At 46.6% G+C, this 15004-nt stretch overlaps 1 protein-coding gene across 1 annotated transcript; it reads left to right on the forward strand.

The window, feature by feature from the left end:
- TNFRSF6B (TNF receptor superfamily member 6b) lies at window positions 1-12905 on the forward strand. The gene is made up of 5 exons (XM_073308895.1): window positions 1-99; window positions 2707-2889; window positions 3917-4295; window positions 6500-6697; window positions 11944-12905. Exons 2-5 carry the CDS (start codon window positions 2815-2817, stop codon window positions 12225-12227), a joined length of 936 nt encoding a protein of 311 aa, XP_073164996.1. The 5' UTR covers window positions 1-99; window positions 2707-2814; the 3' UTR covers window positions 12228-12905.
- Window positions 12906-15004: the final 2099 nt, after the last annotated feature.

A 15004-nucleotide genomic window follows, 5' to 3' on the forward strand; every position in this document is an offset into this window, starting at 1 on the left:
GGGCAGGGCTTGGGCTTCTCGGTTATAAAGTGGCTGGGTTGGTGGCCAGCAAGGCAGAGACAGCTAGGGCAGCAGCTGTGAGCACCAGCGCTCAGCCCGGTAAGGAGGGGAAAGGCAGCGGCTGGCTCCCTGTCTGCAGCCTGGGGGGGCGTGTGTGCGGCGTGTAGATGTGTATACCTGTGGGGGGGAACTCGCTTTATAAGCCGGGCTGCAGTTTTTCAGGATTTATTAGTTTCATTTTGGGGATGGGGGTGTGTGTTTAACACTTTTTGAGTTTTTATGCAGATGTCCAGCCATCAGAGGCTTTTTCAGGGCTTTCTCTTTGTACACGCTAGTGCAGGGAGCGTGTGTGTTACTCGTGACAGTAGAGCACACTGTAAAGCGTATGCTCTTTGTCACATTCAAACCGCGTTCTTAAAGCACACTAGGGACACTTTAGTGCACACCAGCAGGGTCAATGGGGACTAATTATGCGCAATACTTTAGTGTGCTTTAGAAATCATACCCCCTGGAATGCACATTAGTGCTGTGTGTAGACAAGCCCTTAGATACAAGTAACCATTTCCAGTATTTTTCTGCTGTTTATTGAGTAAACATAACTTTATTTATTTTTGTAATGGGGTGTTATAGCAGTGTTTATCAGTGAAAAGCTAAAATCAGAAGCCCTAGAAATACAGGACAGGATAGAAAGTAAGGTTTGCATCGGTCTTTTTTGTTTCATAACTGTTTCGTACTCTTGTGTGATTAGGACTGATTTTTATGAGTGAGCGTCATATATGTCTGTGTATCATATATGATCGTGTGTATATGCAAACTGTGTGTGTGTGTTTGTCTAGAGAGAGAGGTATAGATATAGCAGACTGATTTTCAGAGGGAGTTGGAAGCAATCAGCACCTTTGCAGACCAGGCTGATGAAATATGTGTGACGTTCTCCTTGACTTTCAATGAGACTAAGGCTCCTAAGTCATGTTGTTAAATTAGGGTAACATTTTCAAGTGTCATTTTTATTCAGTAAATTGTAAGAGCTTTAATATGGAATTACAAACTTTATTAAGCAGATGGTTTTAAGCTGATAGACCAGACTACTTGCCTGGCAGCTTGTTCTAGTTTTTCTAGTAGAAATTTGTATGTATCAATCGCAGAATTCTTAAATATTCAGTTAGACCCTTGATAAAAATCCATATAACTTTTTCATAGACTTTTTTACTAAAGGCTCAGAGGTAATATTTAAACTGGTGTAGTTCAGCTACAAGGGAGGGAGGGATAGCTCAGTGGTTTGAGCATTGGCCTGCTAAACCCAGGGTGGTTGTGAGTTCAATCCTTGAGAGGGCCACTTAGGGATCTGGGGCAAAAATTGGGGATTGGTCCTGCATTGAGCAGGGGGTTGGACTAGAAGACCCTCTGAGGTCCCTTCCAACCCTGATATTCTATGATTCTATTTCTTTTTAAAATGCTGAATGAAATCAGGTCATAGGGTAACAATCATCATCTTAGTCACCAGCAGGGGTTTTACCCAGGATCTCTGGGGCTAAGGCCAGACTTTCAACAACTTGAGCTAAAGGACAAAGTCCCCTAGTTGGTAGCTGTAGCAGACATCCTCTGTGGATCAGGCACAGAAGGGGATGCGTAACATACACTGAGCAGTGGGCAACAGTAGCGTAGGGGATAATTGTTTGCCAAATGTCATGCAATTATGCCAGTGCAAAAAGAAGATCATCTCATTCTTTGCTCCCTCTGTCTCTCATCTTTATGCTGGACTTGACTTTGTCAGCTCCTAGATACACACAACTTCCTCGTGTTAAATGTTTCAAAGGCCACCTTCTGAGTAAAGAATTCTTTGACTATTGTGTCTGACTCCCTATTGCTCTCTCTAATCCAGATCGTTTCAGAAAACTCTGAATCATCCTTGTCTGACTGTTTTCTTCTCACATCTCCCTTTGTCTGTGAATCCACCTGCTGCACATCTCCAGACTCAAGAGAATTAAACTTTACCTTAGAGCTCTGCTCTGCCAAAATCCTTATCCATGTATCATTTCTTCAATATGGCTACTGCAATACCCTCTTCTATGTTCTCTCTAAATCCATAGGGGCCCATAATGACCAATGACTCTAACTCCAGGAAGTGGAGCCATATAGTCTAAGGCGGTTCAAAATTGCCCGCTCTGACACATTCTCTGGAGTTCCCTGGGGTAAGCTTTACAAGCCTCTGACTGTCTTCTCGCACCCACACTTCTCATCTGCTCTAGGAACCTCATTCTGAGTGGATCGAGGTGACCTTCCTTTCACACTCTCTGTTTCCAAGTCACTGAATCACTTCCCTTCCTAAGACCCCACCTGTACGACACAACGGCCCAGTGTTACATAACTGACAGTGCAATCATGTATAACATTCTTGCATTCCAGAGCACCCCGTGAATGTTGGATTTGTGCCCCCAACTCTGGGGCTGATTGAATATTACTGTTGAGATGCCAATAAAGAGGATCTCTGCTTATTTAGGCTGGATCATTTAAAATCATAGCCAGGACTGAGAGATCTCAGCCCTTGGTGAGAGGTTGTAACTCTTGTTCTTCTTGGGCTTCTTCTTTTGGACACACCGGGATCCAAACAGAGCATCACTTCTGTGTAGGGATATTGACAGCATACTGGATAAGAGGTGTCCACTAATAATTCATGCTCTTTACTGTGTGTCTTTCTGAATGCAACAGAGCTGGAGCTTCAGCAGAAGTTAGCATCACTGCATTCCACGAGAAGAGAAGCAGCCCAGAAATCATTCTAGGGCCCAATCCAAGCATCTGGAGACGTCTCCAAATACCATGAGTCCTAACCCTAATACCACCCTCTGTGCTATGCTGTCCAACCACACACTGAATTTGAGACATTCATCCAAGGTAACATGCTGTTTGCTCTCGATCTTGGTCTAATGTGGTTTTAACAGGAAGGGGGTAACCAAAAAAGGCTCTGTGGCTCTCCAGACCTTTAGTGAAGCCCCACCTTGTTTCTCAAAGGGTATTAAATTTGTATGAAAATGTTAGTGTCTTTGTATTTTATGGAAAACCTCTCCCCCTCCACACACCCCAGGGCCTTCAGTCCTTAGCTGGAACCTCATGTTCTAAAAGGCTCTAATTGTAATTTTGTCCCATCTCAACGTCCAACTCATTTATTTTCTTTTAAAGCTGCCGGGATGTTGGTAACTGTCAGGATGTTCGTTAAATCACTCTGCTCCTCTTTTAGGGTTCTGTATCTGAGTGTCTTTGTTTTCTGATTTTCGTGGGGCTCCTGTCTGGTAAAATTCCCTACGTCACTGCAAGCCAGGGAAAACCTGTAATCCCAAAGCAGCTCTATTCACTCAAACATTGCACTTCATGTCCTCGCCCCATTCAAGTCAATGGCAAAACTCTCCTTCAGACCAGGGAGGGGCATTAAAGAGGGATATGGAGAACATATACTCGTGCAGGGGTCTCAGTGAATTTGGCTGCTCAAATAGGTCTTTGTCTGCAGTGTGCTGTACAACACACAATATGCAGGAAAGGCCCTGCCCTGAAAGGCTGAGAGCCAGCAGGGACAGGAGGGCTCATGCTGGGGAGCCCAGAGGGAGGAGGAATGAAGGGGATTTTTAAAATGGGTTTCAATCACTTCTTGTGGGCATGGCGAGAAGCAGGTCTTAAGGAGGCCTTAAGGAAGTGGTGGGTTAGTGAGTCAGGATGGGGGGGAGGGCGGGCGCATTCCCTGTCTCTGGGGCAGCATGGAAAAGTGAGTGGGAGGAGCAGCTAGATGGGGCAGATAACACTGTGATCCGGAACGGTGACCCAGTGGTAATCGCGAGAGGCCATTCTGGCACCCAGCTGCTGTTACCGTGAGGCTCCTCTACGAGAGGGCAAGGGAAAGGCTATAGTTCTTTGTGTCTCTTTTCCCTAGTGGGTGGTTACTGCCGTGGTGCTTTTCCTGGCCGTGCCTCGCTTCAGCGCCACTCCCACCTACCCGCGGAAAGACCCTGTGACTCACAACAGAGTGGTGTGCCACCAGTGCCCGCCGGGAACCTTTGTGGCCCAGCACTGCACCAGGGACAAACCCACCGTGTGCTCGCCCTGCCCAGACCTGCACTACACACAGTACTGGAACTACCTGGAGAAGTGTCGATACTGCAACGTCATCTGTGGGGAGCGGCAGGTCGAGCTGCATCGCTGCAACTCCACCCACAACCGAGTGTGCCGCTGTCGGCACGGCTACTACTTCGAGTCCGAGTTCTGCCTCGAGCACGCCGAGTGTCCCGCCGGGACTGGGGTGGTAAAGCTGGGTCTGTATTGCAGCCGGATGACTGAGCCCGGGGGGGGGTAGAGCTGTGTCGAAGGGCCCTGTATAGTCTCACGCTATTGCTGTCCTGTCGGAATCCAGGAGGGACCTGCTAAGTAGCAGTAGCGGAGAATCTGGTGTTACGCATGTGCATTCTCTCACCCTATATATGGGCACCTCTGCTGGATGGGATGTCAGATCCACTCCAGTGAGTAAGAGAATGTCGCCATCTAGTGGCTCTGTCCTCTGAAAGAGCAGCAGCCTACTACTGTTGTCCAAGTATAGCTATTCCAATGGTTCCCGCTAATTTGGCCATCGTCTCGTGTGGGCACCCAGGGCTGAAGGCAATAAGGCGAGTGGGCAAGGAAGGTTCATTGTACGGACCAGAAGGGGTTTGCTTGGTGTCTCAATACGGGGACAGCACTGACAGATGAACTTAGCCATGGGGCTGCTTTCTGGAATCCTTATTTGGTGATTTGGAAAGCACGTATTAAAGATGGAAAAGGGGCAAATGAAAATAAGACTGATATTTCCCCCTCCCCCTCAAAACAGCAGTTATGTAACAAAGAGCATTTAAGGGTGACTCAGAAGTGTAGCTCTCTAGCTCTGGATGGCGTGTGGATTACTGAAGGATATTAGGGAGTTTTTATTTTTTCCTTAGCACAGCTCTGTCTAGTTGTTATATTACCCCCTTTCCTGTGGTATTTGAGGGCTTTCCAAAATTACAACATGTATACAAAGATGTATTTTTCTTTTTCCCTCTCCACTACAGTCATCAAGGACTGGCCTCTATTTATTTTGGATTTAAGCAGCAGTTTTATAGTAGGCAGGCTTGGTCTAGCAGTGTGTTTTGCCTCCTACGCTGAAGACATTGAGGTTTGTGGCTATGTTTCCCTGGCAGTCTCCATGACAGCATTCCAGATTCATAGGCCAGTCACCGAGAAAGTCCTGTCTTCTGTACACACGAGTCTCATGCGTGAGGTTGTTGACTTGTTCCCATGGAATATGGCTATTGTGAGATGCCATGATTAGGCATGGTGAGCTAGGTGCCCAAATCACTTAGGCCAGTTCCATGTAGGTTGAGTTTGACCAGGTGCTCAGGTGACAGTGATGAGGGCCATATAAGTAGGATGGGGAGCCAGTGAAGGGAGTGAAACAGTGGGGTGATGGGCTCCTCCATTCTGCACCAACTATGCCTTTTTTAAGGTTAGTGGCTTCGTACCAAGCACACTACCTTCCTACCCGGGGAATGATGGTAACAAAGCCCAGAAGTCATGAATGCTAACCACAGTGAGGTGCAGGCAGGCATCTCGATATAGCTGGAAAAGACATTTATTTTTCGCGTTTGCGACTACTTGGATATCCAGAAATAGGGAGGAGTCCGGGCGCGCACCGACGCGGTGGGCTGACATCACAGAGATGGCAAGTTCTTCAAAGAGCTTTGGAGCAGAACATGGGCTGCATTCTTTGGAGCAGTGACTCCTGAGATCACAGATTCACCCGTTAGTTTCATGTACAGGGCTCGTTGGCTTCCGTAAAGGCTGAGCGCTCTGTCCAGTGTGGGGTTTCTCTTGGCACACTGGCTGTTCTCTTACGATTTGATTTTCTGCCTCATTTGTTTCTGATCATCAACCCGCGAGTCAGGTGCATCCGATGAAGTGAGCTGTAGCTCACAAAAGCTCATGCTCAAATAAATTGGTTAGTCTCTAAGGTGTCACAAGTCCTCCTTTTCTTTACGCGAGTCAGTGTTCCCAACCCAGCTGGCTGGGACCCCAATATTGGGCTGTCTTGCAGCCAGATCTTAAGTTTGGTAACTGCTCATCCTCCTTGAAGGATGGGGACTGGGCTCAGGGCAGGGCCCCTTCTCTGATCCTGTGAATGATGTGTACGCAGAGCCTAATCTCTCTCTGACATCCCCTTGTGCCCAGAGGGAACTCAGAGCACTGCCAGATGCAGATTCTTAGGGCCAGATTCACCATTGCTTTTCACCTTGAGCACTCATTTACACCAGCGCACAGTGGATGTCAGACATCTGGTAGTGACTTGCGCTTACTTTACGCTGGGGCAAATGACTGCGTAGGCACAGGACAATGGCGAATTGGTCCATCTTCTTTTACCGTGTTCCCTAAGGGGCCATTGTCCCAAACACAATGGATGTGTACTGCAGGTATTTCATTGCTCATACTCTTTCTGTGCCCCGTTTTGCAGGTACTCCCTATCAGAACACGAAATGTGAGAAGTGCCCCCACGGGTTCTTCTCATCCTCCAGCTCCAGCACAGAGCCATGCAAGCCACACCAGAGCTGCTCGCAGCAGGGGAAAGAGACTAATGTCATAGGAAACCAATTCCATGACACCCTGTGCACCACCTGCAAGATGTTCAAGGGAAACGGAACCCAGGAGTCAGGTGAGGAGCTTGGTCCCCTTGGGGACGGAATAGCATTAGCGGATGTAGAGTGGGGGATTATTCAGGTCTGCCTGAGTTGGGGGAGGGAACCTATGTGCGAGAATCATGTTGCTACCAGGGCTGGAGTGAAGCTTTCTGGTGTAGGTTGTTCTACCCCAATGTATCGGATCAGTTCCAGTGGAATTTAAAAGTACAAAATTGGTTTTAATTAAACTACAAAGAGGACAAACTATTCGCCCCCTAATTCACTGAAAGCTTGGCTAAGATTATCTTAGACAGGGTCCCCTGGCACCCTCTCCAGCCATTGTCTCATTCAATTAATGAAACTTTCCTTGGCTTTTACCTACCCCTGTTTTCCTCCCATCCCGATCTCTCAGTCTAGCTGTCAGGAAGATCTCCCTGTTGGCACCTTTTCTTTTTGCTGATCTCCTGCCCCCCAGATAGTGCCTGCATCAAGGCACGAGGCATGTCAGAATCAGCCTGTTACATACAGTCTGAAGTAGTAGTGAGAACATGTTGTTCTGAAGTATCTGGCACTGCCCTTCTGGCAGCCCAAGACACACAGCACTGAATCATGCAGGAAACTGGAAATAGATTAGGAGTCTGCAACAGGTGCAGAAGTGGTGTGCTGCAGACAGGGCAGCTTTGCTGCCTCTCCCGACTGCGGCCACCAGTCTCTATTTTTTAACTTGTTTTAATTTTGGTTTCACTTCTAGTTAGTGACTCCTTCCCATTTAACCTTCATTCTCAAACTGACCCACTGAGGCAGATTGCCATATACCTGAGCCAGGCAGCTACTCCGGAGCCACTGCACTAGACCAAATGCGCTGGACGGGAATGAAGACAATGGATTTGCTCCCACTTCGTAGTGAATCTGTCCCTTTGACTTCCATGAGGCTGTATAGCTGTAACAGAGAGCAGAATCTGGCCTTGATGTCTTCAACAAACAATAGCTTCCCTTTGCCCAACATGCAGCGGAAGGGATGTTTCCCCCAGCAAATGTGGCAGAAGGAATCTCTTGTTTTCCATCCCCCCCTGAGTCCCTCTCCCTGGTCAACATTCTTCTCTCCTCATCAAGAATTTGATGCAACAGCATTTCAGTAAATTCCAGTCAGAGCAGAGGCTGGCAATTCTATAATAGGAATCTTGACTCACACTCTCACTTGACACTCCCTGAGTCAGCCTTTTCCCAACGGGGCAATGGTAGCAACTGAGATGTTCCTTGGAAAGGAAGCAAGTGACAATCGCAGTCGTCAGCACGTGCCCTTCTCTAGTTAATCATCAGAAACTGGCTCTGAATCCTGCCCTGGGGTTGTTTATATACACATACTCATCTCTTGAGCAATAGTGCACTTGCAAAATGGGAAACTTATGAATGGAGCGATATTTTTAACTCCCAATTTGCAAGAGTGTTGTTACTGAGCAAGGTAGCGTGTGTGTACTATGCCTGCATATGTCTTTATGTACATAGCTACAGATGTACACAGGCACGTCGGTAATTGTATACAAATACAAACTCTGTAGATAGGGTTACATTCTCTGCTAGTGTAAACTGACATGACTCCAGGGCCAGATTAGCCCTCCTGGGGGCCCGGGGTTATTAGATTTTGTGGGGCCCCTGTATACAAGTCTTTTTCCTGGGAGGGAGTTTGGTGCAGGAGGGGGCTGGGGCAGGAGGGATGCGGGGGTCTGGGAGGGAGTTTGGGTACAGGAGGGAATTCTGACCTGGGGCAGGGGGTTGGGGTGCAGGAGGGGGAGTGAGCTGCAGTTCCCACAGGCAGCTAACACCAGCAGTGCAGCAGGGCTCAGGCAGGCTGCCTGCAAGCCGTGGCCCCACGCCACTTTTGGAAGCGGCCGGCTGCTGGCACGTCTCTGCATGCCCCTGGGGGGACGAGGACAGCGTGTCTCCATGTGCTGCCCACGTCCACAAGCGCCGCCCTCGTAGCTCCCATTGGCGGGAGCTGCGGGGATGGTGCTGGGGGCAGGGGCAATGCGTGGAGCCTCCTTCCCCTTCTCCCCCCATCAGGGGCCACAGAGACATGCCAGCAGCCAGCCACTTCTGGGAGCAGCGTGGGGCCAGGACAGGCAGCCTGAGTGCCCCAGAGATCACTGCCTGTGATTTATTTTTGCAGGGCCCCCTTGAGCTGAGGCCCCAGACTCCCTGCCTTAAGTCCCTGCTTTAATCCCGCCCTGCATGACTCTGTTGAAGTTAATGGAATTCAGCAGAGAAACTGGCCCAACCCATTCCTCCACGGGTTCGAGTTCTGCTGTAAAATATTGAAAATACTCTAGGCTGATCTTACTCCTTCCCAGGGTTCCACTGAACATTCACACTAGGCCAAGCGAAATCCCCAGGTCTGGGCACTGCTACGTTTTGGGAACGTTTGGGTCCATCTCTGTTGTGAGCTTCTGGCCTGCAGTATGACCTATAGGATCAGGCCCATAGGGTCAAATTCACTCTGGTGCAGCTCCACTGAAATCAGTGCATTTACACCGGGGATGAATGTGGTCCTTTAGCGTAAGCTCAGGGTTACTGGGACTCGCGTCAGCTGACCCATGTTAGGATGCCTGCGCTTGAGTATCTACATTGTATTTTAACCCTAGGTTAAGACTTTTCTAACCCGTGCTCGAACATAGGGCTCTGACGTCCACACTGCAGTGCACAGACCCAAATCAAAGTAACCATATCCCAGAGTCCCTAGAGCTCCTCCCCTCCCCAAGTGTGGCCGCTCTAGCCCTAGGAATGTGGGTCTAACATTGACCAATGAGGTACCTTCCGTCTGTGTCTCCCCCCACACTTTCTATCTGGGTCCTTTATTTTGAGCACTTAATTTTAATGAGGCGAGTGCCAGGTGAGAGCTGAGTGTTGGACTGATTTTTCGGTTTGCTGGCTGAACGGAAAAATCGAAAAAACCCCACAAAATCTGGTTTGTTTTGAACTAGGGCTGTCAATTAATCGCAGTTAACTCACGTGATTAACTCAAAAAAAATTTATCGCGATTAATCACACTGTTAAACAATAGAATACCAATTGAAATTTATTATATATTGTGGATGTTTTTCTACATATTCTGTGTTGTAATTGAAATCAAAGTATATTATTCTTGATTACAAATATTTGCACTGTAAAAATGACAAACAGAAGAAATAGTATTTTTCTATTCACCTCATACAAGTATTGTAGTGCAATCTCTTTGTCGTGAAAGTGCAATTTACAACGGTAGATTTTTTTTTGTTACATAAGTGCACTCAAAAACAAAACAATGTAAAACTTTAGAGCCCACAAGTCTACTCAGTCTTACTAGTTTGTCTGAGAGATTGGCTGAACAAGAAGTAGGACTGAGTGGACTTGCAGGCTCTAAAATTTTACATTGTTTTATTTTTGAATGCAGCTTTTTATACATAATTCTACATTTGTAAGTTCAACTTTCATGATAAAGAGATTGCACTACAGTACTTGTATGAGGTGAACTGAAAAATACTGTTTCTTTTGTTTGTCATTTTTACACAACAAATACTTGTAATCAAAAATAAGTATAAAGTGAGCACTGTACACTTTGTATTCTGTGTTGTAATTGAAATCAGTATATTTGAAAATGTAGAAAACATCCAAAAAATTTAAATAACTGGTATTCTATTATTGTTTAACAGTGCGATTAATTGTGATGAATTAAGACACCAGGGACTTCGCGGACAATACCAAGCTGGGAGGGTTTGCAAGTGCTTTGGAGGATAGGATTATAATTCAAAATGATCTGGACAAACTGGAGAAATGGTCTGAAGTAAATAGGATGAAATTCAATAAGGACAAATGAAAAGTACTCCACTTAAGAAAGAACAATCAGTAGCACACATACAAAATGGGAAACGACTGCCTGGGAAGGAGTACTGCAGAAAGGGATCTGGGGGTCAGAGTAGACCACAAGCTAAATATGAGTCAACAGTGTAACACTGTTGCAAAAATAGCAAACATCATTCTGGGATGTATTAGCAGGGGTGTTGTAAACAAGACACAAAATGTAATTATTTCGCTCTACTCTGCGCGGATTAGGCCTCAGCTGGAGTACTGTGTCCAGTTCTGGGTGCCACATTTCAGGAAAGATTTGGAGAAAGTCCAGAGAAGAGCAATAAAAATTATTCAAGGTCTAGAAAACATGACCTATGAAGGAAGATTGAAAAAATTGGGTTCGTTTAGTCTGGAAAAGAGAAGACTGAGTATGGACATGATAACAATTTTCAAGTACATAAAAGGTTATTACAAGGAGAAGGGAGAAAAATTGTTCTTCTTAACCTCTGAGGACAAGACAAGAAGCAATGGGCTTAAATTGGAGCAAGGGCAGTTTAGGTTGGACATTAGGAAAAACTTCCTAACTTTCAGGGTGCTGAAGCACTGGAATAAATTGCCTAGGGAGTTTGTGGAATCTCCATTATTGGGGATTTTTAAAAGCAGGTTAGACAAACACCTGTCAGGGATGGTCTAGATAATACTTGGTCCTGCCATGAGGGCAGGGGACTGGACTAGGTGACCTCTGGAGGTCCTTCCAGTTCTGTGATTCTAAACATGTTCTCCCAGCTCTATGCATAACCCATCAATCCAGCAACTCACACAGGCAATCAATATTCTCTCCTCAGCTGGTTTGATTTACAGTAAACAAACAAATCTGCATAATTCAGGTGCTTTCATGCAGGCTGGAGCCGATAATCACGTGCTAGGGGCACACTAGTGCACTGACCTGCTTTGCACATGCACTGCAGTGTTTGTGTGTGTGCACAAGAAAATCCCATTATGTGCACACCCATGGCCACACAGATCTCTCTCTAGCCGAGTGCACAAGCATAGGGATTGTCACGTGTACATCTGGTAGTACAGGTGGGCCCATGATGTGTAGGCAGACAAGGTCTGAAAACCAGGCTCTGTATGCAGCAGGCCTTGTGCAAGAATCAGTAGGACAAATACATCAGTGGAAGCCAGGGGATGAGACCAGCAGGTATAAGATGGGACAAATGTCAGGGTCAAATTTTAGACTGTCTAATTTGAACAGTATTTCTTTAAGAGCTTGGGCTGTGCTGCTGGGTCTGACAGCTGGTTGACTGCCCACTTGGGGCTCAGCTGCTGACCTCATGTCATGGGCCTCTCCAGTTATACTAGGGTTTTTCTCCTAGTTCCGATCCACAGAGAGCAGTGGGGTTTGCCCTTTCATCCCTGCACTCTAAACCTCATGCTGGTTTTCTCCTCCCCACTCTAGGAAATGAGGACTGCGAACAAGCAGTGATCGATTTTGTGGTTTACCAGAACATCCCGGTGAGAAAGCTGAAGCGCCTCCAGCAAATCCTCGAGGGGCACCTAAAGGGGATCCTCCACAAGGACACCAAGGCTGCCCTTCAGGAAAAGTTCCACACGTATCTCACCCAGTTGAAGAAGGACCACTTGGAGCTCATCAAAGTGCTGCTGGATGCACTCCGGGCAGCGAAGCTGTATACGGTGGAAGAGATGGTGCGGAAACGTTTCTCCTTGGAGTTAGAAAATTAACAGAACTGTTTAGGGTTTTTGTTGTTTTTGGTTTTTGTCTAGCTTGATTAATTTATTAACTTTCCACAAACTAACTCGAGGTGCACCTTGGAGAAGATGAATGGTGGGGTAGTGAATGGTGAGTCTCTGACTCGTTCCCGATCCTCTCCATTCTGACAGCTGACCTCTGTCCCAGTGTGTGCGTGCTGTCTGTCTAACATGGCCGCAGGTGAAGTCTGTAATGCAGTCTGTGCCTCGGCTATCAGAACTTCACTGCAAGTGGAGCTGGATGAGAATTCTGGGAGAAACTTGCACTTTGAATATTAACCTCCCCTCTGGGAAGCAGGGGTAGATGATGTTGTTACTTTATCAGAAATGAAATGCATAAGATTCCAGAGAGAACATGCCATATCTCTTGACTGCACAAGGGTCCCTGTTGCCCTTTCTTGGGCCACTGTGCAGAGTTTAATTTTAAAGTGCACCATATTTTTAAAAGAATATTTAAATGTTTACTGGGGGAGGCTGCCTTTCACCTTCCAATGTTAAGTTTCTTTCAAAGAGGGGTTTATCATTGAGAGATGAGTCAAGTATAAGATGCCTCTGGGGTCACTAGTTACAGCCTCTTTTAAATGTATTTCTACAGTGCCTTGTTTTGTACAGTTTGTCATGTTTGTTTGATACAGAGAAATGCAAAGATGACATTTGCCTCAGACTCCATGTTATCTTCATCTGGCCTTGTCTTGGATTGCCCGATTTGTGCATTCACATCCGTACCACAAGTGCAAAAACTAATCCCTGTCTGCACCGAGAGGTTGTGTCAATTTCAGCCACCGATGCCAACCTCCATCAGACACCATTCAGCCAGTGCAAACGCTTTCAAGCAGGCACCAGTGCAAATAGCAGCTTTTCCTGTCTGCACTAGGGTTTGCACTGGTGTCTGGAACCAAGGCAAACCCTCTGAGTTAGATGTGGCCCTAGACTCCTGTCCTGTTGCGCCGCTCGGCCCTGGCCTGATCTCTGCCTTGAAAATGCAGCATCATGACAGGCGCCATTTGGTGTCCTCATGGCCTTGTTCTCCTCAGGGCCATGGATAGCTGCCACATGCATACATCCCTCAGCAGGCACTCACATTGCTATGGAGCCAACGTGCAGTTACATAATCTAAATAATGCCGTTCCTCTAAGTCAGGGGCTGAGAGGCCGAGTGTCTCACCACACACGTCAGCTGGGAGGAGAGTTTTGGTTTTTTAAACCCTTAGGGAAGTCCCTGGGGATGACTGCCATATGTACACTTCAGCTGATCTGCCATGACGTCACACAACCACAGCTTCCCTCTGGGACTCATTTAGCTTTTTATAGCTTTATTTGAATGCTTGCCAAGAACAGGCTATGGTTTGGAGGGGGAAGGGAGAGTGGTTTTCCTCCATCAGTGGTTGTTTAAAGGTCGCAGAAAATTTCTCCACCTAGAGCAGTCTCCCTGCTGAAGACCAACTTTAAATGGCTCTGAGCACACTGGACTTTGAGCCTTAATTCATCTGCTCCTAAACATTCCCCCCTTCTACCCCCAGAGTTTTAGGAAGAATGACTTACAGTTCAAGGAAGTCTGCCTAAAAGTCAGCTTTCTCAGTACAAACTGCTCGAAGAGTGGAGATCCCCAGGGGACTATTACAATTGGAAACCCATATAGTTTTCATGTCATTGTGCTTGTCATCTCAGATCCCGGTACTAACACATTGTCCAGGCTGTGAAAGTCCCGGCATGTAAGCAGCACTACATTTAGCCACACCTCACCTAGAAAATTAAGCTGCTGAGAGGTGTGAAAAATCTAACATAAAGAGCCAGCTGCTCTCATCCACTCCCTCCTCGGGTGCCCAGACAGCAAGTGTGAAAAATCGGGAGGGGGGTGGGGGGCAATAGGAGCCTATATAAGAAAAAGCCCCAAATATCGGGACTGTCCCTATAAAATCAGGACATCTGGTCACCCTACACCCTCCGGACATGTGATCAACTCTACAGCTCCCAGAGCCTTCTCCTGACCCCTGCATTGGATTCCCCCAGGGACAGTTTTGGTTGCAGTCAGGAATACAGGGTGTGGAAAGGTCTTTACCAGAAGGTTCCCCTGTTCCATGGGACACTGAGTCAGCTTTACATTAGGGAGAAGCCCAGAACTGATGATCAGGAGCGTGTACCACAACAAAGCTGTAGAACTGGGCTTTCTGAGTAATAGATAATGTGCAAAAAACCCCAACCTACCACATATTCCAGCAAACTGGTGCAGAAAGCAGATCCTCTAATGCAGTGATACTCAGACCTCAGAGGTTCAGGAGACAAATTAGTGATCAACAGGACCCAAAAGAGCCACAGTCGTGTGAATTCATAGTTTCATTTACTACAGTACTGTATATTCATATTTAAACAGTAGGACCGGTTAATAACTTAGTGCAATATATAACTTAATTGGTTAATTGAATAACTTAATTGGTTAATAACCTAGTAAAAGCATCCTGGTTGGTTAATAATTAAATCACACAGTGTCTGATGCAAAGAGCCACAGGAGACATGTTAAAGACCCACTCGCAAGCCTCAGTCTGAGTATCACTGCTCTAATGATAGGTTTCAGAGGAACAGCCGTGTTAGTCTGTATTCGCAAAAAGAAAAGGAGGACTTGTGGCACCTTAGAGACTAACCAATTTATTTGAGCATGAGCTTTCGTGAGCTACAGCTCACTTCATCAGATGTTTACCGTGGAAACTGCAGCAGACTTTATATACACACAGAAATCATGAAACAATACCTCCT

The sequence above is a fragment of the Lepidochelys kempii genome, chromosome 13 (genome assembly GCF_965140265.1).
Source record: "Lepidochelys kempii isolate rLepKem1 chromosome 13, rLepKem1.hap2, whole genome shotgun sequence".
NCBI classification, from domain to species: Eukaryota; Metazoa; Chordata; order Testudines; family Cheloniidae; genus Lepidochelys; species Lepidochelys kempii.

Excerpts from the sequence above, each read along its gene's own strand:
- TNFRSF6B (XM_073308895.1), top strand. The coding sequence starts at position 2,815 with ATGAGTCCTAACCCTAATACCACCCTCTGTGCTATGCTGTCCAACCAC. Across the intron at positions 2,890-3,916 it reads ATTTGAGACATTCATCCAAG|TGGGTGGTTACTGCCGTGGT; the intron begins GTAACATGCTGT and ends TCTTTTCCCTAG. Across the intron at positions 4,296-6,499 it reads GACTGGGGTGGTAAAGCTGG|GTACTCCCTATCAGAACACG; the intron begins GTCTGTATTGCA and ends CCCGTTTTGCAG.